Below are 27,783 nucleotides of genomic sequence, written 5' to 3'. Positions count from 1 at the left end.
GATAAATGGAAATCGACTCAAACAGATGTTATAAATGTGAAATTTTAAGTTAGCTTTATTTGTTACATTTACACAGAGTATTGAATAAAACAGAGCATGGTTCTTTGTATAAATCTGCAATCAGTACACTCACTTGACTCCAATTGTTATTTCCAGTAAAACCAGAAGTCATGGCGAGATTGCATTTATTAAACCGACGAAACACAAGTTCTCAGACTATACAGAAAACTTGATCCGGAATCCCTGCCTGTAGACTGCAGAAAAACACGGGGCATAACAGATTAATTTACCCCTGACAAAAATGTGAAGACAATACTAAAAAAAATATACTATCTTGGTCTCATTTGACGAAAGCATATTTTGTTAAAACCGTGCTGGTTGGTGTGTAATGCTTATCCCTGCAAGAACAAGCTGTACCAGTCTGAGAGTTGAAGAATGACGTCCAGTTGACAAAGTTCACATTCAGTCGCCTACAGTAGACTACAGCTGCTGGTAATTCGCTCGTATTTCACCGTATGTTTCTACACAAAGACCGCTCCATTTCCATTATCTCCATCCCAGAGGGTTCAGCAGCATACACTTTGGAAATTGACTGTTCATGTTGACAGGAACCAGGACTGAAGATCATCCATTTTAGCTCTGGATCACTGTACATCTTGCCATTAGTAAGAAGCTAATAAAATTCAAGAAAATAAGGAAAGTACAGATGGATTTAGGATGGTCACAGGGACACGGCACACTGGGTGTGCAACCCTGCATCTAACCTCATTGGTTTACTTTGCAGTTTAAAATACGATATAAATTACATTCACACGTATTTGGTCATTATATATATATATATATATCTCATATTATATATGAATTATTAATAATACATTAAGTTTGCATTCTGTTTTAAGGCAAGACCAATAGGCCTTCATTTTTTTCCAGAAGTGAAGGCAGTAAAGTGGAAGTCACATAGAAATAAAAGTCGAGATGTAAGACAGGAGCCGAAGGTGTGGGTTTCATGCATAGCACATATCTATGGACCCTTTGGTTAGTTGCTGTACCTTTGTGAATTAGGTGGACGGTTGTTCTCGCGTATACACAAATGCACAAAGGAAATAATCACACACTCCACAAAATCTTGCACACCTTACAGTGAAACTAATATAAAATGGAACAGAAAAAGTTCAAAAGAACTTGAAAAACGGCAAGAAAACTACAAAAGACACCTACCAACACTGAATAGTCAGATGCGTGTGCGTGCATAGAAATGCACCCACATACAACACTCGCATTAAGTTCTTTGGTTCCCTCACCAAGGCCTGTCACATTCCATTACATCATGTACAAAGCTAAATATACTGTAAGCTACCTAGGCCCTGCATGGGAATGTTGCATGAGGTATACAAGGTGTCTCACACACACATTTACATTTAAGGGACTTCTGAGGACTTCAACTGAAAGAAAATGAAACCTTTTATCATAGTTACCAAAAATGTAAAAATATGAAATTCTTTCTTCAAACTGTCCATTGGAATTCATTCTGAGGAACTGATGACTACGTGAAAAATACATCAGTTATTTGGTGGAGACAACACAGTGTAAAAGCCACATGCTTCTTTGGCAAATTAAGACATTGTGATGCTTTAGGGATTGTACTCCTCAGAAGATTTGAACCAGGAGGCACATTGTTCGGTTTCTGCATAAGTGCACTTGTCAGTGTGTTCAAAACAGTCCCTCACACAGGCGTTATGCGCCAGTTATGTGTTCGGTGAGTGTGTGTGAGTGTGTGTGTGTGTGTGTGTTTCAGCTGCTTGGCCGAGGTGAAATTAGCCATATCGCATTTCTCCCGCGTGACGTGAAGTCTTTGGAGGAGGAGCATCCGTTTGACCAAAGCTCTGATCTTCCTCATCTTCATCCACTGACCTGCGAGTGAGCGGAGGTGAGGGGGGGGTTAGCAGGGCCTCTGTGTTCATCCGATCACAGTCCTCCGCTAGCCGGCGTGGTCTTTACTAAATTTATGGTTTAAAAAAGTGAAATCATCCCATCCGCTTTCCTCTGGACCCACAGCCAGACGCTCTCCAGCTTTCCCACCATGGGATAAGGCTGAGCACTGCAAAACATCAGAAAATGGGATTTAACATCACAATTATACATAATAAATAAGGCTGGGTGTCTGTCATGGAAGTCACAGGTGTCAGAGATTCTGTGAATGTCTTTTTTTTTTTTTGCAGTACTGTGATTTTTGCAATTTTTTTTTCTACAGTTGCTACAGTTCGCAAAAGTACAGTTTGCAAATAATTTTCTCTACTCCGATTTTTTTTCTCCATGATTTTCCAAAACTGCCATGGCTGCACCGTCAAGATTTTCTGCAACAAAAACCCAGCCATAATTATAAGGCTCTCTCTCACACACACACACACACACAAACACACGCACACATACACACGCACACATAACACACACAAAACCGATTAAACTCACCTGTGGGTAAATCACTTTGCATTGTCATTTTCATCCTGAAAGCAGAAAGAAAATGATTGAATGGATGACTAAAATGCTATAAATAAACACAGTAACCGTTGGGCTGTGAGAAGTGAAAAACAGCACGTATCTCTAGTCGTTCCTGAGATTACCTCCCCACGAGACCCCCCCCCCTGCTCACCTGCCGCAAGGAGGCCGTTCTGCTCTTTGGTTCCACCGCTGTGGGAGACGGGGGCACCTCCCCGTTCCCCGCCTCCCCGTTCCCCTCGGTTATGATAAGAGACCTCCTCTCCTTCGCCGTTTTGGGGTCGCATTTGGTCACTCGAAATCTGAGGAGGCGCAGAAGGAAGTGGGGGTCAAAAGTCGGGCGAAGACACCGCATCTAACGCCCCGCCTCTTAAACCCACCACCAATCACAGGTCCTGGTTTGGGTGAGTGTCAGGAAACAGCCTATCGGAGGGATTGGGTTTGGATCATTTTGTCTATTGCTGCTGCTGAAGTTCCAATTCAGTTCTAAAATTGTTGAATATGAGCTAGGCGTAAAATGTCCTCCCTGTTATGCATGCTCATGTGTCAGGGATGAGAGTTCTGAGGATTTCTGCCTTGTTTCAGACCAGCACAATATGGAACAATACGAGCTTGAACAAGCAATGACTGCCTGCCATTATTATCACCGTGTAACACCTTCAGAAGCACTACACAGACATTTTTAAGCTGCTTTCCCAATGCTGCAAATAGGTATGCGGTGTGTACCACTTGGCACACCGTGGTATTGCCATTGCTGCATTAACGGTAACATAACACGGCATTTGCCTACTTGAAGTTTCTGATACAAGCATTTATGAATGCTTATGTAGAGTTTATGAAAATGCTTGTTGTATGCACTGCTACTCAAGGTGCTTTTATAAAGCTCTTCTAAGGGGTCATTGATAGAAAGTGTTAGCAGATGTACAACTACTGTAATATAATAATAACAATGACTATCTGTGGATCAATTGTTTTTTAAAAAGCTGTTCAAACTCTTTAAAAAGGTCCAGATTCAGTGTCCCTCTCATTCCCGCTGACATGATTGCCTCAGAATTGAATTCAGGTGTGGGTGCAAATGTAAACCTGCGCTTTACTTAAAGGTGAATTAAATCAGTACATCGTGAAATGACCTTGGCTGACCTTTCCATTTATGTAAATGGCGAATGAAAAATGGCTCTTAAGAGCACAGACTCTAATTTAATGAGAGGCCGGTGAAAATGATGCCGCGTGCCGTTAGCTTAGCGCCGGCCCCGCTTGCACAGACAGGTGGCAGAGACGCCAGCTGTTGAAGACGTTTGTACTTTCAGGGTCAAACGTCTACGCAACTTTCTCCAAACGGCAATGTTCTCAGTGTTAGACGAGCTGAAACAGAATTCAGAGCAGCATTAGCTTCCATGATATAAGTGTATACGCAAGGGGAATGGATCTTTCGGGAGCATTTTAAGTCCGGGGAGTTGATTTGACTGATGTCAAATGGAGGGGGGGGGTGTCAAATGAGGATGCGTGCTGCTGCGTGCAAAGGATATTGATTGGAGGGGAACGGACGTTTGATCAACATACACATCCACTGGTACGATACACGATGATGTAAAATCTTGCAAGATCTCGTTTTCAAGGAAGTGGATGACTTTGGATGACTTTGGTGTGAAAAAGCACAAGTATTACAATTGTGTACATTTTTTAAAATATATACTATGAGACGCGTTTGTGCGGTAATGAAGAATGGACTAAATCGAGGCTTTAGATTTCAGCTTGTCTTCGAATGCGACAGGAGCAGCTTGTACGAATCCTTGTGGTTGGGTTTGCCCACCACTTCTTCCTTTTAATAGGAAACGAGGAACCCAACTGACTTATGTAACCAATACCTGCGCGTTACATCTCCCTTAACAGACGGGTGCGACACCAGCATTTGATCATTTGACCGTTTTTCAAGACGCATGACCGTTGAAATGCATTGTGATTCCTAGGCCTTTCTATGGGTTTCCTATAGGGTGCCTTGGTCCATAATGGCTTAATTAACACCAAACAAGTCATTTTCCATTGACTGCTTTGAGTACTTACTCCTTTTAAAAAAATGTAAAAAACCCAGACTGTTCAGTAAAAGGTTATCCAGCTAAGTTTACGGTACTGGCATATCTACACTGCTGAAGAGATTTTCAGTTCAGTTTACTGTACAGAGCTCGAGGCTGTAGCAACACACCATTTCTACAAATTCCCAAGCTTCCAGCGGGAGGAAGTGGCCTTATTCTCACGGTGGAAGGTTTAACCGAAACACATTTCTCGAAAGCGCGTCTCTCAATGGTAAAGCTGGTTGAGGTTGCTATGCTACCGTCATTCCCTAGACTAGCCTTCTTTCTTTCAAAGGGCCCATCTGGATCGATTCAGTCCTCCCCCAAATGGGGACATTGGCATCTATCAGGGGGCACTCGGCCCTGCAACATCACAGTTCAAAGTGAGTATGATCTGCAGCTGCACCATTAGGCACGAGGGCCCTCGCTTTTGAACATTCATTTCCACGGTGTCTGTTCATTAGTGTGGGAAGGCTTTGCCCCTGAAATCCCAGCTGAATTATTACTGTAGGAAGGCTTTACCCCTGAACTCCCAGCTGAATCGTTACTGTGATTATAATCGTGACGGTGAACTAATCATGGCTGATTCTAACCATGACTGCAAGTTTCATCATGACTGATCTAAATCATGACTGTGATCGAATCATGACTGGTTCTGATCATTACCGCGATTCTAATCATGGCTGATTCTAACCATGACTTCAAGTTTAATCAAATGCCATTAATGTAATGTAATGTAACCATCACCGTAATGTAATCATGACTGTGATCGAATCATGACTGCTTCTGATCATGACTGCAAGTTTAATCATGACTGTGATTCTAACCATGACTAATCTGATCTTTAGTAATCACTGCAAACCTAATCTTGAATATTCACCATCATGGATTTAATTTGCTCCTCACGCTCCTCACGCTCCTCACGCTCCTCACGCTCCTCACGCTCCTCACGCTCCTCACACTCCTCACACTCCTCACACTCACCTGCCCACGGAGAGCACGGTGACCTCCCCGAGCTGGCTCGCTCTGTGTGACCTGCGCCTGCTGGACCTCCGCATCACGGGCCACTTCTTCTGGTTGCAGCGGCCGCAGATGTTCCTGTGCCCGCCGGCGCCCCCGATGGTGTGGAGGTGACTGCAGGTGTGCCGGGCAGCGCCCGCGGGGGCCCCCGGGGACACGGGGGTCAAGGGGGGCGACGGGCCGTTGGGAGAGGTGGGCGAGGTGGGAGAGCCCGGGGCGCTGGTCCTGCGGAACGAGACGGCAGCGCTCTTATCATGTCATTCTCACGCGCCTCAGAACACCAGCCACGTATTCGGTCTTTATCACACATTGCCCTGGCGGCCCTGGCCTAAAGGCCCAATCTAGCTCTCAGCCTGCCACTTATTCATCCCCCAGGTTAATCGGCTAAAAAATGAATCCTCTCCCACTTTGCCTCAGCTGATGTATGGATGCATGTAAACATTCTGGTGTAAAATGACTCCAGCGCATCACCCAGGTGGGTGTTACACATTGGTGGTGGTGGTTGAAAAGAGTTTCCCCCTCTTTTCCCTTTCATATTTTATATTATTACTTGTAGTAGAAGTAGTAGTAGTCAGCAGCTGCAGTAGTAGTAGAAGTAGTAGTAAAAGCAGTTGTCTGGCATTCGGAGGGTTCGATCCCTGAGCAAGACACATAACCCCAAAAAATGCTCCTGACGAGCTGGTTGGTGCCTTGCATGGCAGCCAATCACTGTTGATATGATAGTGTGTGTATGAATGGGTGAATGAGAAGCATCAATTGTACAGCGCTTTATATAAAGGTATATACATGCCAACCATTTACCATTCAGTAGTAGTAGTACAGGGGGGAGAGGAGGTGAAGGAAAAAGAGAGGAGGAGAGGAGGTGTCAGAGTGTTTAAACAGAACTGTGTGCACAGTAGGGGGGGCATTTGGATCAGCAGACAGGAACAACACTGCTGGGGGCTGAGACAGGAGAGAACACCACATCGACCAAGTATCCGTAGACCCAGCCCTTAAACCGCAAATTACATAACAGCACAATGCAATTACAACGCAATGCACTACGACACAATAAACCTGTATCCATCACCGACGAGCCATCGCGTGCGAGAGGGAGCGCAGCCAGACGGACAAGAGCCTTGATTCTGACAGACGGGACCGAACCTGACTAATGGCAGCCCACAGCGTTGCTGGCAAGCGCAGGAAGTCGTTCCAGTTTCCCGTTGGTTTCCTTTAAGCGTCCTGTACGGGCCGACCTCGGGCAGAGAGCGGGCAGCTCCCCTGAGGACCCGCTGGATAAATTTAATTACCGAAACAAGGGCTCCCGCTCGTGACGCCGTTGGCTTTGATCGTTTTTCCCCCGCAGTTCCTGGGGTTCTGATCAGGCGGGCTTTCGGGACGCGGCGGTTCGTGACGGGGGGGTCGGGGGGGGGTTACGGTGCGGTCATGCCGAACCGAGAGAGGAGAACCGCGGTCGGGGGACCGAAACGTAAACCTGCTGTAGTGTCTCTGTCTGAGCGTCACATGTGTAAGAATGTGTGTGCGTGCGTGCGTACGCGGGGGCATGTGTGCACACGTGTGCACATGAGTGTACATGAGTGTGTGTGTGTGTGTGTGTGTGTGTGTGTGCGCATGCAGTGAGGTGGCATGAGCGTACCCAGCGCTGAAAACCCCTAGACCCCTGGGAGATATGAAGTCATCATTGACAAGGATGGACTGCCATAAGCAAGTAAGCAAAGCGTGCGTGTGATTGTGTGTGAATGTCTGTGTACATGAGTGTGTGTGTGTGCACGAGAATGTGTGTGTGTGTGTGTGTGTGCACGTGTGCACGTGTGCGCAGAGGCAGATGAAAAGAGGAGCGCACAGGAGAAATTGGGAGAAAACAAGCGGAGGAGCGCAGAGGAGGAGCAAGGAAGAGGAAAAGGTGGCAGAGAAGAAGGCAAGAGGAGAGAGAGAAAATCAAGGCAGAAGAAGGAAAGGGGGTAGGGAAGAGGAAGGGAGGAAAGAGGAAAGCGAAGGGGAGTTGAGAGAGGAGATACACACACGGAGGAGGAGAGGAGGTGTCAGAGTCAGCGGCGGGGGGTGTTCTGGATTACCACTGCAGGGAGAGAGAGCGAGAAAACAGCCAGACCTAGAACCGCACCCACGGATGGAAACCGCAGCACAACCCCCCCCCCCCCCCCCCCCAACTGCCCAGCACTCCCCAGCACCACTCCTCTCCCTCCCACAAGGTCCCATAAATTAGCCCAGCTCCAGCCTGGACACCCCACCTAAGTGTTCCGCTGGCAGGCTGCCCGCCCGTCGAGAACCCAGGAGGAAAATGGCGCTGGCTGTGTCACCGGAATACCCAATCATCCGCAATCCCTCGACCTGCTGCTCTGCCTTCAAACTGTACTCACACACATGTCACATGCCAAACAGTAGTAGTAGTAGTAGTAATAATAAAAATAATAATAATAATAATTTCTACATGCTGTTTGCCAGACTATACGATTTGTGGCCACTGTGGTTGTCCTCAGTCTCAAATAAAACACAAAAAGTCCAGGACACTGTGTGCGCCAGGCCTAACTCCACAGGTTCAAGTCTACCCCCTCAGACTGGCTTTCAGTCTCATACAAAATATGAGAAACATCACCACCTAGTGCCTACAATGAAAATTGCAGTTGGCAGCCTTGTTCAAAGCATTAACAAGCCAACCAATCAGCTGCATTTACCGTGCGGTGAGAAACATGCGGTTACTTGTATTACTGTAAACCAACTGACAGCAACAGGAAGGCAACTTTAACATTTTATCTTTAAGAGCCGGTATGAACGTCAGACTACTTACCCGTCAGAATCCACGCTGTTCTCATGCACCATGGCTCTCAATGCATCGGAGTTGGCTAGAGAAAGAGAGAGAATGACTCACACTGACCAAAACCACTGAATTATTAACTTTAAAAAAGACGTTTAAAGGTGTAGCTCCCATCTATTCAAAATTAAATTCTGTTTTATAGGCATGAACTGGGGAGGGAATATATTGTAGATAAGGGAATGAAAGGGTGGTTATTAGTGATTGGTTGGGAAAGCCTACACGACAGTTTCTGATTAAGGTTGGGGAAGTTCTATATAGTCCCTGCTTTAGGTTGGGGAAGTCCTATACCACAGTCCCTGATTTTGGTTGGGGGGGGGGGGGGGGAGGGTGAAATATTCCGCAGTCTCTGATTAAGATTGGGGAAGTTCTACACCAGTCTGTGACTAAGTATACAGAAGACATATACCACAGTATATGGGCCCAGATGAAGTCCTCAGAAGCTGTGTAATAGCATGTGTCAAAGAGACATACCATGTGACAGGCTCCGTCTCTGATTTCCTTTCCTCTCGCTAGTACACAAACAGGTCCTCCTAAACCTGTCAGTGGTCAAGACGTGTGCTGACTGGCTAGCAAAACCTTCCTGGTTGAGACAGCTCTGACGAGCGGGGTCTAATAAATCTGCCGGAAAGCAGCGAGCGCTAGTTACGTAATAAAATCAACAAAGCCGAGATTTATGAAAGCCTTGTCCAGCAGCGAGGGCATTAAGATTTGCAATGGAGCGACACCGCCATCTGCTGGACGGTTTTCTGTAAGTGGCAGGGATTTCACTGAATGTGGGCTGCTCCTGGATTAGCCTGGTCCTAGATTGTGAAACTAAGAGACTTCCTTCAGACAAAATAAACAACAACAAAAAACCCCAGCTTATAAATACAAGATGGCTGCTTGCACAGCTTGAGATTAACCTTTTGTGAGACTAGCTGGGCTGTTTGGACAGTTTATCCCTTTCCCCCTTCCAGGGTACTTCAAATTTAACATTCTCCAGACAGGAAGAAGGATAAGCCACATCATATTCCTGCTTACTTTAGTATCCAGACAGACAGACCCTGGACAGTTTGTTCAGGCCGTAGTGAAGCGTGCATCACATTATATAACAGGCGTCATTCACATTCATAACATGTGCTCCCTGTTTGAATACCCTGTGTAAAGTTTTCATTTTAAAATTGTTATATAAACATAAATTACCAAAGACTGTAATATAAAAGGAGTAACATGGTGGTTTAATGACTTCTGACACTTGCTAGTTTTATTTAGGCAACAGTACAACAAATGCACATTCCTTTTTTTATTATTCAGTCATTTAAATGTATTTTAAAAGTTACTTTTCGAAGCCTAAATTTCCCGCTATAAATGTTCACCCAAAATGCCTGGGTGTGGTCATGAAAACTGTCAATTAGCTATGATGTGCCCCCACTTTCCTGTGGGCCAGCAGCGCAAACTGTGGGTCACGAGTTTCAGGGGAGGGATACTGAAAATAGCACAAATTATTTTTGACGTTTACTTCTCCAAAACTAAAGAACGGACATATTTAATACTTTCATTGTGTTTCTTCAATGGCCTCTTGTGCAAATCGGCATTCCGGTTGAGTGCATGAAAAACACTGTAACACACTATCCCCCTATAGCCTGGGATTACCTTCATTCCTCATGATGTAATGAACGATCTGGTTGACGGTGTCATTGTTGCTTTCAGAGTCCACATCTGGGGGGAAAGGAAGACCAGAAACAACTTTGTGAGCAAGACAACAAAGGCAAAGACCCGTAATCAGTGCATCCCCTACATAAAAGCGGTTTCCCCTGCACAGGGCCACTGCTTAACTACTGGTCCCACTGCTTGAGGCAAATAATGTACATCTGAATGTTGGTTCAGAATACCTGTTGAAACAATGAAGTTAAGCAGTGGCGTACATTACACTGACACCACTATTAGCAGAACAATCTTTAGCCGTTTTGTTCGTATTTATCCACCAATCTTGTGTAAATGTTTGCGCTCATTTAATTTCAATTTGGAGCATCTTTGATCTTTGTTAGCTATTTCAGGGAGTGTTATGGGAGTCTCTTATGTTGTTCTCCACCCCCAACTCATCCGTACCGAGAGATAAACGTTGAACATCGGGAGGTAAAGTTGCAAGAATCAGCTGTGTGTGTGTGCGCATTCAATATCGAGTGCCACCCTAAACCTGAAAACCCTTCCAAAAACCCAGCATGGTTTTAAGTGCCTGCAAACAAAAAAAAGATAAACTACAACATACAAACACAATAAAGTTGTGATGTACACAACATAGCATCTGGTATGAAATACTGACTGTGCCTGTGCCAATTGTAGCTGGCAGCCATGCCCATAACAGAAGTTCTGGCAGCTGTGTCTAATACACAGCCTTGCTTACAACCTGTGCTTTAGGATCATACACCATAAACTAGTGTACAGTGGCTTCAGAAAGTATTCAGACCCCTTCACTTTTGTACAGTGGCTTCAGAAAGTATTCAGCCCCTTTCACCTTTTGCACACTTTATTGTGTTGTAGATTTAATATTAAATGGATGAAATTGTCATTTTCGCCCACCAATATTCACTCAATAACCCATAATTGACAAAGTAAAAACATTCGTTATGATGTTTTTGGAGATTTATTAAAGCTGAAATCTCCCATTTACATAAGTATTCAGACCCTTTGCTCTGACACTCCAAATTGTGGTTAGGTCAATCCTGTTTGCTTTAATTATCCTTGAGATGTGCTAGTCCACCTGTGGCAAATTTAATTGATTGGACATATTTCAGAAAGGCATACAGCTGTGTATATAAGGTCCCACAATTCACACTGCATTACAGGACAAAAACTAAGCCATGAAGTCCGAGGAACTCTCTGTAGACTCTGTAGACCATTTCAGTGTTCCCAGAAGCACAGTGGCCTCAATAAAAAAAAGGATTACGTTTAATCCACCAGAAGTTTTCCTAGAGTTGTCCGTCCATGAGTAACTGGGCAAGAAGTGCATTGGTCAGGGACCTCCCAGACTAAGAACCTAACGGTCACTCTAACAGAGCTTCCAAAGTCCTCTCCGGAGATGGGAGAACCTGCCGGAAGGACAACCATCTGAGCAGTACTCCATCAATCAGGCCCTTATGGTCGAGTGGCTAGATGGAAGCCACTCTTGAGTAAAAGGCGTATGACAGTCCGCTTGGAATTTGCTAAAAGGGCTGAAGGGCTGTGTGTTCTTGGGCAGGACTCTAAGCACTATGTCTGGTGAACACCAGGCACTGCTCATCACCTGGCTATTACCACCCCTACGGTGAAGCATGGTGGTGGCTGCATCATGCTACAGGGGTGCTTCTCAGCAGTAGGGACAGGAAGATTGGTCAGAATTGAGGGAAGAATTTCATCACAACAATGACCCAAAGCATACACCCAACACAATGCTGGAGTGGCTTCAGGACAAGTTTCTGACCGTCCTTGAGTGGCTCAGCCAAAGCACAGACACTTCCCATCCATTCTGACAGAACTTGACAGCAAACAGCTGGCTACACAACTGCAATCCATCTATTCACAGATCTAGCCTATAAAAATTAGGCTAGATAAAAAAGGAAAGACCTGTTAAACAGTTTGAGCCTGGACAGTGTAGTAGTATGCTAGCTGTTTATACCCATAATCCCTGGTTATGGGTATGCACTTTGCACTTTGTTGTATGTCAACGCTGGCTTTGTTGTACGTCGCTCTGGATAAGAGCGTCTGCCAAATGCCATTGATGTAATGTAACGTAATGGACAACACCCAGAAACAGATGACATGTGCAGCCCTGGTCTGTTGACCTGGTTTTGGTGTTATTTTTTCAGAGTTACTAGAGGCCCTCCTACAGCCCTTTGTCCTGCATGCTAATGTCACAGGATTCCCGCCCTCCGTCTGCATTTTAACCCCTGCCACAGGGAAAAGCACTTCCTGTCCTGGTTTCTGCCAACCGCTTCCCTTTTCACTTTCACAAGGTTCAGCTACGAAGCTCGACGGACTGTTCCACTAGCTTGCTCTTGTTGCTTGTCGTTTGGAAGTTCGTCAGTCAGTTACCAAGTGAATAAATGAAAACAAACAACCCATTGCTATTTTCTATTGAGGTTTTCTACCTGGTCACACCATAGAAGATTTTCAACTTTTCAATAACAATTACTCACTTATTTAGACAAAGATTGGAATTACTCACTTTTACTTTGTGTCAATATAATGTTAAACGTATGGACAATTATTCACTACCTCTAATGTTTGCTTTATTTCACATTTTTATCATCATCTCTGTACTTGAGCTTTCCTGCCAAGGGGCTTTTTTTTTGCCATATCTAGCTTTAAAAAAAGAAAAAAAAGATTGCTCGTCAATTTAGGAAATCACACTGATCGTGGCTTTCAAGCAGTATGTGTCTCAGGGCTCGATGCAGCCGAGAGGTGAAAAGGATGTCTTCACATTTAAACTGCAGTGACTCCTTGATTTTCTGCAAATGGCTGTTGAATTTAAAGAGCCCTTTAATGATTGTGCATCTCATATGTTACTTTTCCCCACTAATCTCGATTAAAGGGAATGACACGTCGATAAGAGATAAGAGACAGAGGTTTGGATTACCTTGAGTGTATGCAATTTTTTCCCCTCAATGGCTTTTATCAGCGAAATGAGAAATCGGTCATGCCTTAGTTACAGGTGTGACAAGCTCCCCCCCCCCCACCCAGACATAATCACCCTGGCCCCCAGATTAACTCTTCAGAGGCAGGTTAATGACGGGGAGTATCCTGTCTCCAAGGAGACCACGTGCACCTATTCCGCACGCGTGCACACATGCAGCTATGTGGTGGAATGTAGAAAGTGCCGGAATGCAAATCTGACACTGCATTCACCCTCTTTATGTCATTAAGTAGGGGATTTAATAGATATAATAGAGTTATGTTTAGTAAAATATACAACATTTCTATTAAAGTATTACAGACCACATATTAAACCAGTTTTCAATGTTGTGAAATCACAAGCATGTACGAGCACGTAGCCTAAAATTATCCACAGGTTTAAAATAAATCATGAAATAAACAATGGTTCCGCAATACAAAACTAAGACTAGCAGCCAATTGGAAAGGATTAGTCAAATTGCTTGATTTTAAATCAAGCAAGAATGAAAACGTATTTGCTGGTTTTAAAGGTAAAATCTACAATGTAAGCACAAAAGCCCTGACCAGACCATCCGTATTTACAGTACCACAATGCATTCATGCAACATCATGGGCACAAACTGAGTTTAATTTCCTCCTGAGTGTTCAGCAGAACACTGGTGACCAGTAAGGGCTGAGACATACAGTGCATCCGGAAAGTATTCACAGCGCTTCATTTTTTCTACATTTTGTTATGTTACAGCCTTATTCCAAAATTGATTAAATTCATTTTTTTCCTCCAAATTCTACACACAATACCCCGTAATGACAAAGTTTTTTTGAGATTTTTGCAAATTTATTAAAAATAAAAAAACTAAGAAATCACATGTACATAAATATTCACAGCCTTTGCCATGAAGCTCAAAATTGAGCTCAGGTGCATCCTGTTTCCACTGATCAACCCTTGAGATGTTTCTACAGCATAATTGGAGTCCACCTGTGGTAAATTCAGTTGATTGGACATGATTTGGAAAGGCACACACCTGTCTATATAAGGTCCCACAGTTGACAGTGCATGTCGAAGCACAAACCAAGCATGAAGTCAAAGCAATTGTCTGTAGACCTCCGAGACAGGATTGTCTCGAGGCACAAATCTGGGGAAGGGTACAGAAAAATTTCTGCTGCTTTGAAGGTCCCAATGAGCACAGTGGCCTCAATCATCCGTAAATGGAAGAAGTTCGGAACCACCAGGACTCCGCCCGTCTAAACTAAGCAATCGGGGGAGAAGGGCCTTAGTCAGGGAGGTGACCAAGAACCCGATGGTCACTCTGTCAGAGCTCCAGCGTTCCTCTGTGGAGAGAGGAGAACCTTCCAGAAGGACAACCATCTCTGCAGCAATCCACCAATCAGGCCTGTATGGTAGAGTGGCCAGACAGAAGCCACTCCTTTGTAAAAGGCACATGGCAGCCCGCCTGGAGTTTGCCAAAAGGCACCTGAAGAACTCTCAGACCATGAGAAACAAAATTCTCTGGTCTGACGAGACAAAGATTGAACTCTTTGGCGTGAATGCCAGGCGTCATGTTTGGAGGAAACCAGGCACCGCTCATCACCTGGCCAATACCATCCTTACAGTGAAGCATGGTGGTGGCAGCATCATGCTGTGGGGATGTTTTTCAGCGGCAGGGACTGGGAGACTAGTCAGGATTGAGGGAAAGATGAATGTAGCAATGTACAGAGACATCCTGGATGAAAACCTGCTCCAGAGCGCTCTTGACCTCAGACTGGGGCGACGGTTCATCTTTCAGCAGGACAACGACCCTAAACACACAGCCAAGATATCAAAGGAGTGGCTTCAGGACAACTCTGTGAATGTCCTTGAGTGGCCCAGCCAGAGCCCAGACTTGAATCCGATTGAACATCTCTGGAGAGACGACTGTGAAAATGGCTGTGCACCGACGCTCCCCATCCAACCTGATGGAGCTTGAGAGGTGCTGCAAAGAGGAATGGGCGAAACTGCCCAAAGATAGGTGTGCCAAGCTTGTGGCATCATATTCAAAAAGACTTGAGGCTGTAATTGCTGTCAAAGGTGCATCAACAAAGTATTGAGCAAAGGCTGTGAATACTAATGTACATGTGATTTCTTAGTTTTTTATTTTTAATAAATTTGCAAATGTTGTCAGTATGGGGTGTTGTGTGTAGAATTTTGAGGGAAAAAAAATAATTTATTCCATTTTGGAATAAGGTTGTAACATAAAATGTGGGAAAAGTGAAGCGCTGTGAATACTTTCCGGATGCACTGTACTTCTGGAACATTCTGCAAAAGGAGCTAAAACTCCATTTTTTAGAGGCGAACCAAATGGTCAGTCTATGTTTTAACTAGCCTATTTTCCCTTGATTGTTATATTCTAAATATAACCCTGCTTAATTACCTAGTTTAAGCTTGTGCTTGTTAATGCTTGTTAGTGAATTTTGAGAAATTTGCGGTTTGTGGTTTGTATGACACTTTCTTTCATGTAATTATTTGCGCAGCTGCCTGTCTTGAAAAATTTATTTTTTAATCTCAATCTGACATTCCTGGTCAAATAAAGGTTAAATAAAAAATAAAAAAATTAATACATTTAAGCAGTCCATCAAACAGTTGACCGACCTCACCTGTTTATTTATTCTAGTCTATTTATAACTGCTGAATTGCTGGTAGATGAATGTTACCAGAGTTGAGACATACTTCACGGGTAGGTATAATGACCAGAGAGTCATGATGTCATATCCTGCACCCGTCACTGAAACGAGAGCATTTAATCCTTCCCTAGTCAATAGTGGACTTCGGACATTTTTACTGGGTGAACGTTTCAGCTGCAAGCTCAAATTTGCAGTGAAAAGAGCAGTGTATTTTTTGTGTGTGTAGCACATGTACTAATCTTCCAGCATAGATAAAGAAGTTTCACACATGAGTTATTGCTGTAGGCAGATATTGTGCATGCTGCTACAAGCATTTTCTTTCTTTCTGACATCGAATAAAATATTACTTAACTAATAACGATTACAGATTTGATAAAAAATTTTTTTGTTTTTTTTAAGTCCAGTTTTTCAAGTAAAGTTAAGTAAAGGCAAGGATGATTCACAAGCACGTGTAGAAAGCAGAACAAAATGTTGTGTGTGCCAAGCAGGCAATGCAAGCCTGTTTCACATGCAACTGCAAGGGCTGCAGCAGGGCCAATGATGTCAATGCAGTCCTGAGTCCTACATGCCTATGCAATCATGAGTCCTCCCATTAATCTCCAATGCGAAAGACGGGTTAATTCACATAGTGCACCGATAAAGACTGCAGTCATTCCAACACAAATCTCTCAGACCTCACTTCACTGTACTGTATCACCCTACAAGCAGTATTACAGAATAGATGAAGCAATTGCTTGTCATTACCATTGTATGTGTGTGTGTGTATGTGGGTGTGTGTGCGCTCCCATGAATTTGTGTGTGTGTGTGTGTGTGTATGTGCAGGTAAACATTTGTGTGTGAATGTTCGTGTGTGTGTGTGTGTGTGTGTGTATTTGTGACACACTGCCCCAATCCATAACCCCCCCTTATCTCAGGAATGTGATGACCTCCCCAGTAACGAAAGCCAATCTGATCACCACCTTCCATGTGAAAGATAACATTTCCACATCACTAAACAAAAATCCTATCACAAATAACCCTTATATCATTCCATTTGTATCTTACCGCCCACAGATTATATTGCTTTAACACTATAAAGGGGAGCATGAATGAAATGCTATTTGATACTACGGAGAGATTTGTAGTTCTACACACACCCCCTGAGAATTTGCAGCGCGGTTTTACCCCCCCATGAGGTGTGGGTGTTTCTGTTCTCTGAGCTGGAGCTTGCATAATGGCTCCTGAACCAAAGAGACACACCCCGGTTCTGTTTCAGCAGAAGCGTCTCTTCTTACCTGAAGCTCGGACTTCAGTTTTAAGCGTACTGTCCACTGTGGAGGACATGAGGACTGGAGCAGACCGTTTGCCTGTGCTACGACTACGCAGTGAGACGCGTGACCTAGCCAAGCATGGGAGCAGGTCTCCTAAAAAATATATATATATATGAAAATGAAATGACTCTATAAATCCCCCCCCCCCCCCAAAAAAAAAAAAACCAAGCGAGTGAAATCCCAACTCACTCACATGACCATTTCCCATGTGTATTAGCAGGTTTAAAAACGACCTTCCAATAAAGCAGGCCACCTTCTATTCCGGTCTTGAAGGCTAGAGCTCCTGACCACACAAAGCACAAAGCACAAAAAACCACAACACACAAGCATCACAATGACGGGAGCAATGGCGGTAACACAGTACACAATCTCCTGTTCCGAAGCACAGGTCAGTGCCGGTCATACTGGACTCTCAGTAACCTTGACAACGTGTTCATATTCATTCCACATGGCCCAACCCTCCCCCACCCATTTTGTTGATTCCTTTCCTCAATGGTGATATGTACAGTAAGTAAATCAATATAAAAAATAAATGTGTGTGTGTGCGATTGTGTGAGTCAGTATGCGTGTGCATATGAGTGTGAGTGCATATGAGTGCGAGTGCGCATGCGTCAGTGTGTGTGTGTGTGTGTGTGCGATTGTGTGAGTCAGTGTGCGTGTGCATATGAGTGTGAGTGTGCATGTGTCAGTGTGTGTGTGTGTGTGCGTGTGTGCGATTGTGTGAGTCAGTGTGCGTGTGCATGAGTGTGAGTGTGCATGCGTCAGTGTGTGTGTGTGTGTGTGTGTGTGTGTGCGCGATTGTGTGAGTCAGTGTGCGTGTGCATATGAGTGTGAGTGCACATGCATCAGTGTGTGTGTGTGTGTGTGTGTGTGTGTGTGTGTGTGTGCGATTGTGTGAGTCAGTGTGTGTGTGCATGAGTGTGAGTGCGCATGTGTCAGTGTGTGTGTGTGTGTGTGTGTGTGCTCCACCTGCCAGCTGCCTTAAAATAAAACATTTTAATATGAGTATCAGGAAAGATTGTTATCTTTAAAATAATCCAAAAACATGTAGCTTAGGTTAATTGGAGAGTCTAAATTGCCCCTGGGTATGAGTGTGAGAGTGAATGGTAAGTGCCCTGCGATGTCTAGGGTGCATTCCTGCCTCTCTCCCAATGCATGTCGGGATAGTCTCCAGCACCCCCCCGCGACCCTGACCAGGAATAAGCAGGTTAGATAGCGGACGGACGGACAAAAACAGCGCAAAAAAATAAACAACGCCATTCTTCCTCACCTGCTGCCTCCGGATCCAACTCATCCTTCAGGTCCTCCTCTTCCTCAGACTCCGTGGTGCAGTTGTAGCCCTTCCTCTTCAGAATGTGGCAGATGAGGACTCCCAGAAGGCCGAGCAGGAAGAAGATGGGCAGCAGCACGAAGGCCAGGTACGTCGGGGTCTTTGGAGACATGTCTGATGTGCCGTTGACTGGACAGACAGAAATACAGTGAGCGCGACCTTGCGAACTATGAATCATTCACTTGCTTTCACAGCGCAGAGGAAAGGCTCGACTCGGACTCGAGTGGAGAGCAGGAAACGGTCTTTTGGCATGGACGATAGGCAGTAAAATGGTGCCAGCGTAACCATGGGAACCCACCCTCTTTAAATGTGCTGGGTACAGCTGACCTGAAGCACACGCAGAAGAAGACCAGAAACAGGAGACTACCGAACTCAGAGTGTACAGCAGGGAGGCCCTTTTGAGGTCAGTCAGTGACACTCAAATTAAATAAATAGTTAAAAAAGAAGTTATTGTTAAGTTCACAGGCTTTAGATATTCTGCTTCTTCTGGAACATTCTTTAAAAGGAGCTAAAACTCAACTAATTTTTTAGAGGCGAACCAAATGGTCAGTCTATGTTTTAACTAGCCTATTTTCCCTTGATTGTTATATTGTAAATATAACCCTGCTTAATTACCGAGTTTAACTACTGTATTATGCTTGTTAGTGAACTTTGAGAAATTTGCGGTTTGTGGTTTGTATGAAACTTTTTTTCATGTAATTATTTGCGCAGCTGCCTGTCTTGAAAAATTGATTTTTGAATCTCAATCGGACATTCCTAGTCAAATAAAGGTTAAATAAAATAAAAAAATGTAAACATTTAAGCAGTCCATCAAACAGTTGACCGACCTCACCTGTTTATTTATTCTAGTCTATTTATAACTGCTGAATTGCTGGTAGATGAATGTTACCAATCAGCAAATCCTGTTGGTCTGCCAAAGGCACCATCAGAAAAAGAAAGAGAATGAAGAACTAGAGAACTAAATACCCTGAAGGACTTGGATGGATGTGAACGGTTGATACTTTTTCCCCACACAAACACAAATGCACACAGTGACTGTCGCACGACTCGTGAAGAGAAAACACCTCGCTGTCAGGTCACGGAATGCCCTGTGGGGTCACGACCCCGGAACGGGTTCGATTCCGCTCTCGGACATCATGTGGGGAGGTTCATTCAGGAGATCGCTGGGTTTATCGTCAGCGGTTGGCTCGCACATTGCACGCACAGCACACACAATACACCCTCGCCTAGAGCGAAACAAGATCTGCCAAAACCAAAAACCCCACCCTCGCTGCTCCCCGCCCGAAAGCTACAGTCAGAGAGACAGAGCCCAGACTAATGTTCAATATTCATTTGATATTCTTTCATTTTGAAAGTTAATGCTCCTTGGTTGAATTGCATAACTTCTCGTAGGAAATAAGTTCTTAAAATAATAAGTAAATATGATTACATTATAGCTGATATTATTGCTGCTGTTGATACATTTAATGTAAATTCTTTGGCAATGCTATGGAATGTGTGGCCATGTGAATATTTTAATTCAAATTTCCATGAAAATTTTAGACAGAGAGAGACAGAGAGAGAGGTTTTCAATCAGCAACCTAGCTCCTCTGCATGCATAACTTACCAATCTATTGTGCATGAATACATCTATGCACTTCCTGACTGTGTTCATCTCCTCTGAGCTGCCCCTCATGCTAATCCCTCTGCGGACAGGACTTTAATAATGCACACACTTCAGCTGGCTCTGGTCAAATCCACTGCTGCTACCAGCTTCAGGTAGGCAAATGTCAAGCACTGACAGGTACACATGCACACACGCAGTCACACATACACGCATACAAACAGGCGCATACCCGAACGGTCCCAAAAGGACACGCACAAGAACAAACAAAATTGACCAAACTTTATAAATCAGATTACACTTAAACTGACACAAAACATGTCGATGAGCTGTTTGAGAATCTGGTCTTTCCAGGTTACCACACACGCAATAACCTGGTTATATTCTACTAGGCCGTCGCCCCCACCACCGTCCACATTCCTGACAGACTGGTGAAGGTCAGAGGTCAGCTCGGATGCACAAAATCCTTAGAGAGAAACCAGCCTCACCCATGATGCACTGTGCTCACGTCTATAAGACGGCTGTTGTTCGCGTTCCGGTTTCCGGAACTTTTTAGATCGCCGTCCCACCCGATTATTACAGGCCATAAACATGAACTGAAACCGCCACCGCAGGGTGGAGTAGGACAAAACCTTAGAACTGGGACAAGTGCACTAAATAAATAAATAAATAAATAAATAAATAAATAAATAAATAAAATCAAGGCGAACGCAGAACTCAAGTGGGCGCAGGTATTGGCAAAGTCTCAGTGATCTGTGTTCTCACGTCTCTTAAAATCAATAAGCACCCAGAAATGAAACACCGCTCCTTCCTTCTCCTTTATTATTCATGTTCTGAGCACCCTGAAGACTTCCCACTGTCTGACGTCACCCAAGAGAGCTGGATTCTGTCTCAAAAAGACAGGATGGAAAAAAACACTTTTTCAGTGTGTACTGTAATTACCACGACTAAGATGTCAACCCAAACAATGACGAACGCTGTTGATACAAAAAGTAAACGTTGCCCTCAGATGAACTCAATCTTGCATGTAAAAAGGAAACAGAGAGCCGCAATTAAGGCACAAGGAACTTATTTAAAAGTAACATTATTTGTCACATTAAACTCCTACTCCTACTTGATGTAATAACATAATGCTAAAAGCAGCTGATTTGACTGCTGATGCTGTCTCTGATCCAAACACAATCAGGAAAAATGAGGACACACACTCCACCTACTGTGTGAAGGTTGTTTCGCTGTTCGGATCAATCACGGCCTGCATTTGCTTGGGTCAGCAAAGATAGTCTTCAAATGACAACAGAGCAGGCTAATCAGGCTGCAGTATCATACCATGGTTGGGGAACTGAGTTTCTGAGCTTAATTCCTATGTAGGACACTACCCATTACGTTACATTTTATTTATTTTTATCCAAAATTAAACTGAAATTCTTTAGTAAATATCTAGCCGTATAACTGGATAACTGGTTGTGCATTTCGCTCTGGAGAAGAGAATCTGCTACATGCCTGTAGTGTAATCAGCCCTAACTGAAACTTCATCACCGCCATCAGCTCAGCGAAGGTTAGCCTGAATGACGAGCTGGACAGCTGCTCCTGCCTCGGTAGCGGTCATCACGGTACGAAAAACACACATCGGTAACTCTGCTGCCTATGTCACATACAGCGCAGATAGACAACACTCATAACAGAGACCCATGCAATAATGGCAAATTCACTATTAAACAGCCAGTATCTGAAGTAGGAACACGTCCATTTTGTGTATGACAGCAACTGCAGGCTCTGAATAAGCATTCCATGGGCGATGACAGCAACTAAGTCACATCAGGAGGCCTCACAAATCCCAAAATATTTGGGATAACAGCTGTGTTATCAGTGACTCACTGACACATTGGCCTACTGCTTCATTCTGGACCGATATGCCACAAGCAAGGTATTTCTTCAGAATTCACTCTTCATCTGTAGATGTCACATGCTTTCAGTAAGTATTCATAAATTTTGTGTCCACTGATTGGCCTTAGTTGTAGGTCGGCTTTACCAGAGGCTTACCACAAGCATTTCTATAACAAATTACCTCTGGCTAACACTGTCTTAGCCAGCGGCAGGTGCAACAGTACGTTTGCCGCGAGCAAATCAAATGGGATTTTGCATGTTCGCCTAGAGCAAGTGTCATTTTACGTTTTACATTATTGCTCCCAGCTAAATAGTGTGCTCATGTTTATTTATCAAAAGGTTATGACAGGATATACATATTTCAGTATGACAGATAATATAAGCAATTATATTTAAATAGCATTACAATTTCATCTGGAACAAGCCCTTATGCTGAGCAGCTTAAATTAACTACATTTCTTGCGTACAATCCATTTAAACAGCTGAGGACCTTGCCCATGGTCATGCCTTGGTCATGCCACACCAGGCCTAGTTACCTACCGTCCACACTTTCCCAGCCATCATTTCTTTGCATTTCTCTTTTGGGTTCCTTCCATCATCGTAAGCTGGAGAGCAGATGCCAATTCAACCAGGCAATTACGCTCAGGGTGCAAGCCAGGGGTGCAGAACAAGGACCCGACTTGTCAAGCTTTCTGCCAACTTACTCATTTTACTTGCTCAATAATTTACATGAGCTGACATTGTTTTTTATACTTCTACTGAGCAACAGCTGAAGAAGGCACATGAAAACTTTGTCCGATACAGGAGGAAACTGCAAATGGATTTAATGGCTTTAGACCAGCCATTAGGAAAACAAGGCCAGTGTAACTTAAACAAAAACCAGCACTGGCACCGGCCCTTAAGGACCGTAGTTGTGGACTGGACGTAGGCCAGGGTTGCAACCCTGTTCCTGGAGATCTACTATACTGTATGTTTTCACTCCAACCCAAACAAAGCACAACTTATTCAAAAGCCAAAGGTCTGTTGAGCTGTTAATTAGTAGATCAGGTCTGCCAAATTAGGGTTTAAATGAAAACCTACAGGACGAGAGATCTCCAGAAACAGGGTTGGGCAGCCCTGGTGTAGACAATTCCTGAAATGTTCATCTCGAAAGATTATGCTGTTGGCTCTGTGGCGAAGTAGACTAGTTCCGTGATTGGCTAAGAAGCTAACCACCACACCCAGCCATGTTAGACCATCGAACAAAGCGAAGTGGAAACCAGGCCTTATATTAGACAGGATTCAGGCAAAGTGGGAGTCAATGACAGCACAGTCATCATCATTCCTAACCAGATTCCCTAGCTGACAGCTTTATCACTCACTGTCTGAAGAGGAATTCAATATCCCTGCTATAAACTTAATTGAGCCTGCTTGGAGACAAGATTTTTTCAATTCAAAATATCATAAGATCTACACTCTGGAGAAAGAGAAGATATTTTCAAAAAACAATGGATAGTAGGGTTGGCAGACAATTGCCTCAAATTCACTTATAGTGCTCTTGTTTTGATTAGTCACTGGGATGTGAGAAGATTCATGACCTTTGGAACACTCTAGAACATCAGTAAATTAAAAAATCCCAGATAAAAATCCCTCTCTCTCCCCCATCAAAAATTCAGCATGACTGCTCATACTTCCCAGAACATCACAAGCTCACAGAAATGGCTTTCTCCGTGTTATCGATCATGAGAAACATTGCACTGCGATGTCAGCGACATTTCTCAAGACTTGGATCAATCAGGACACCGCAGAAAAATTGCGAAAGGCTGCCGCTACCCAAGGCAGCCAGTGACAACTGCTAGTTCCTTTAGAACCACATTCCCTTTCACACCCAGGGGCTACAATGTACTATAACACCTCCCACACCGATTATAATTATTCTTAAAGTGCTAGTGAGAAGTACTATTTATTATTAACGTTGAAGTTCCCTAGAGTGTGTTCTAGTGTGTGTGTGAGATGAGTAAGATAGAATGTGGAGACAATATCCACACACACAAAAAAATAATTAATTTGGCCACAACTAACCACACAGTGCATTATGAAAGCACTATTGAACGGGACATCTCTTATGCACAGGCTGCACAAGTCTGCTATCAACCACTTTTAGAATCTCTCACCAAACTACTTATCACAACTGGACACATACATGATAAAGTAGTAGAGCATTGTTGGGGAGTCAAGCCAGCATCACTAGCTACAGCCTATGTTTTCTTTCCTAAAGGAGTTTATCAAGAGGGCATAACCGCACCAGTTGCTGCTGTTATAGACCACATGCATTCACGCTGAAAGGAAGCATCTAACACAAGGGGAATGACAATATTTTTCTTGAATGTGTGTCAGACCTATTGTCTGACCCAACTGGAATGTTAACATCAGATGTTTTAAGTGTATGAATCTTAGGAACGTCACTACCAAATTAAAAGGCAGCCCAACTCGCAATAGTATTTGAGTTACATAACAGGTTTTACATTGCATAATTTTGTAGGCTATTCGAAACCAAACACCGTGGCCTGCACACTAGAAAGGCTTTGATACTTTACTTTCGGATTTCCAGTACAGCCTTTTGTTAAGCCTGAACTGCACTTCCTGAAGAAAGGGGAATTTTCGGTGAAAATCAGAGGTGTGTCTCATTGTATGACAATTGCATGGCTTTGCTTTTGTCTCATGCACTTCATTGCCTGTACTCAGCCGAGGAGCTCCTCTGTAGGCCTAAACCAACAGATGCGTTTACAAAACGAAACCCCCATCGTATCAACGTCGTCTGGAGATGCACAGGACTGATACAATTAAGCCCGCTGCTGTCCAGTTTCCACTCCAGGCGCCAGTCTCGAATGATGTCCAAATCCAAATCCGAACTGCGGCACAGCCCCCAAACTGAATATCCCAGGTTCTGTCCACTCCATCGGTTGTCACGGAACGGGGTATCATCCTAGCCTTTTGGCAACATGGAGCCGAACCTACCAGGGGGTGGCAGACCACTCTCCTGACCCATCCTGCCGAATGCAGGACCCCCCCCCCCCCCCCCCCCCCCCCCTATTATATTTATGCTATTTAGCACAGACTGCCTGATGAATTTACTGTGGAAGGCACTGGAAATGCACAGAGCCAGTGGTGCAAACTCAAAAACAGAGCCAAAGGACTCGAAAACCCAAAATCCGTAAACCACCACCCCAAATTTAATTTAACCCACACCAGCACATCCTGGTGGAAATTCCAGCTGGGTTCTAAAAGTTGACCCAGCTGATTTGAGATGGTCAAACAACCAACAAAATGATTGAGATAGCAAAGCATGCTGCTGGCAAGACCATGTCCAGCTAGTAGGCCAGCCTGATACAGACAACAAACCATCGACACATTTCAGAAGCTGACAGAAGCTAGTCCCAGCTATATTCCATATGGTAGCTAGAATTTCCACCTGGCCGGTACAGCATGCATATTATAAAAGGGGAAAGCATCCCATAAACACTGCTCTTTGATGACGGGAATCGACTCATCAAAGTCTTCTGACACGGGAATTTGAGTCATGGCTATTTAAAATACAAGGTTGTTTGCCACTAATTCAATACGTTCAGAAATGCTCTCCCTGTAGCACTTTTCCGGCTGGTGAGAACAGCTGCAGGGCTGAAGGCTTTTGCGTGGCCAGGGAAAGGAAGGCCAGTTAGTAGGCTAGTCCCTCAGCTGTCCGCTTTGCTCCTGGATGAAAGCACTTCTGGGTCCCTGCTAGATCGCAGTGGGGCCGAGAGCATCTTAGAAATCCAAGCCTGGGAAGTGTCAATGACATTCTGACAACTTGTATATCTACTCCGTACCTGGCGCTAACGTTACAATATCATGGAGTTTTACTGTGACAGATGGGAAAATTTGCGTTGGTTTGGAGCAGAAATAAAAGTAAGTTCGACATCTTTAAGCAGGTGGTGATATCGACCTGCGTTCAAATAGAATAAGCTTATAATAACGTTAACTAAATTCGACTCCAATTCAGCCGACACGAAGTTTCATACTGCGGCCCGGTGAGTAGAATATCAGTCACCCCGCATTTTTTATTTTTTTGATAGATTATCATGACAAACCAAACCAGCTAGCCCCGAGGGTGTATCAAGTTGGACCGTCTAGCTACAGTAAATTAAATCACAAACAATAGGCTGCTGACATATGAAATATAGCTATGTGCAATACATGTAGGCTATTTTCTTTTAACCCGTAACTCTTTTGAAACAGTGCAACCATGTAACTCCAGTAACTTGCTATAGAAAGCCATGCTAACTTTACAACCCTGGCTACAACAAATGGTTGAGGTTGCATGAGTTCACAATTTCCCCTGTAAATAAGTAAAAGCAATTAAGATCACTGGGACAGACAGACGTTTGCAACGGTTGTGTCCACACCAAACTTCAAACTCCAAACTTCAAAGTTTTCGTGTGCATCACATGAGAAAAGAAGGAGGTCCGTTTCTCTTCTAAACTGCATGCAACTAATGAAAGTAACTTACTTGGAGTGTTTCCATGGTTTACAGTTGACATGACTGGGTCGTCTTTACATCTGCTTGTCAGGACGTCTTGTGTTGATGACCGTTCTTTTCCAGTCCGGATCCGGCAGCCAATGGGATCAAAACCGAACCGATTTCGTTCGGGCGCCACTGACGCGTTAAGATTTCCTCATTCTTCTTGCTTCGACGAACATCCCACTCTTAAAGCCACAGTGTTATACATTTGTGTTGTGTCGCGTCACCCATACTTAACCACAGGACACGTTTGCAAAAAGGACAGAATCATCCCCAATTTCTACTTGCAGTTTGTTGCTTAATTCCATGAATGATCAAATACCACACGTTGTATATTGAACAATAATCATTACACCACACAGACCTGTGAAAGTATTTGTTTTGTTTTGTTTCACAATATTTCCCGTTGCTGATAGAATACTGATGATGAAACTCGTGATGATGTGTAGCTAAACAGCCTATCATCCCTGGGGGAAAAAAACAAAAAAACATTTGCAAACGTTGTAGCCTAGCTAAAATTAAGGTAAAGCAAATTACCTTAATCCACCCTGCATTGTGAATAAGTCATTCTGGTGAACTTTTTATGCAATGGATGATATGAATCTACAATTATGGGGCCTTTCACAAGCTTACTTTTCACACTGCATTTCACTCACTACCCAGAACGAAACTACAGTGACCATGTCTATAATAAAAATTTGACCTCTGTTATAGTGTGAGGTTGAAGTTGGCAGACTGTTCCAGCACTACTGCTAGTTAATTGAGTTACAGAAGTATATAACAGTGCTGGGCTCGAAGTCTGCTGAACAGCCACCAGGGAATAGCTGCTATTTGGCTGCCATTCTTCGTGTCTTTACCCCCAGTTCTATTTAAAATAGTTTTTGCGACCATTTTAAACAGAAGCTTTTTGAAAATCTAGAAAATATTACGGCGATTACTGCGTTTTTAACATCAAATCAAATTGAACTGATAAGCCCATCCATTTTCTGCAACATCAACCATCAAATTGGGAGATCACAGATCTGCGTCTGAATAGACACAAGTCACTAAGCCGCACTTTCCTGTTCTACCTCCTAGTCCACCTGCTGAGCTGCATAGCCATGCATTCCCAAAACAAACTGGACATGCCTAATGACCGAAGAGTCCCACTGTTGTGCAATGAGATAGGGAAAGTCAAGGGGACTGTAGCTTGTCCATTCTGGGCCACAAGGAGACTAATTTTGCCTTTAAATCCTGACTGTTTTTAGCTCCAACAGGATTGAATTTCAGACCATGGGACACATTACAGTGCCAAAAGCCAGTGTTTTTTGTCATTTACCCCACCGGAGAGACCCATAAATACAGTGCAGTCCATAGGTATTTGGTCCTTGTGTCACTGCTCTGTACTCCAGCAAACAAACAGTTAAAATAAACT

At 43.9% G+C, this 27,783-nt stretch overlaps 1 protein-coding gene across 1 annotated transcript; it reads right to left on the bottom strand.

Annotated features, from left to right (window-relative positions):
• Positions 1 to 26: 26 nt before the first annotated feature.
• Positions 27 to 26,614, bottom strand: rell1 (RELT like 1). Its single transcript, XM_061251887.1, has 8 exons — positions 26,358 to 26,614; positions 18,286 to 18,474; positions 10,051 to 10,116; positions 8,392 to 8,446; positions 5,550 to 5,810; positions 2,651 to 2,798; positions 2,470 to 2,504; positions 27 to 2,098 (listed from the first exon to the last, which is right to left on the bottom strand). The coding sequence occupies exons 1-7, from the start codon at positions 26,386 to 26,388 to the stop codon at positions 2,481 to 2,483; spliced, it is 774 nt and encodes a 257-aa protein (XP_061107871.1). The 5' UTR covers positions 26,389 to 26,614; the 3' UTR covers positions 27 to 2,098; positions 2,470 to 2,480.
• Between the last annotated feature and the right edge of the window lie 1,169 nt (positions 26,615 to 27,783).

The sequence above is a fragment of the Conger conger genome, chromosome 8 (assembly GCF_963514075.1).
Source record: "Conger conger chromosome 8, fConCon1.1, whole genome shotgun sequence".
Classification (NCBI taxonomy): domain Eukaryota; kingdom Metazoa; phylum Chordata; class Actinopteri; order Anguilliformes; family Congridae; genus Conger; species Conger conger.
Note: the sequence above shows the minus strand (reverse complement) of the source record. Positions and strands in the feature narration are given on the sequence as shown.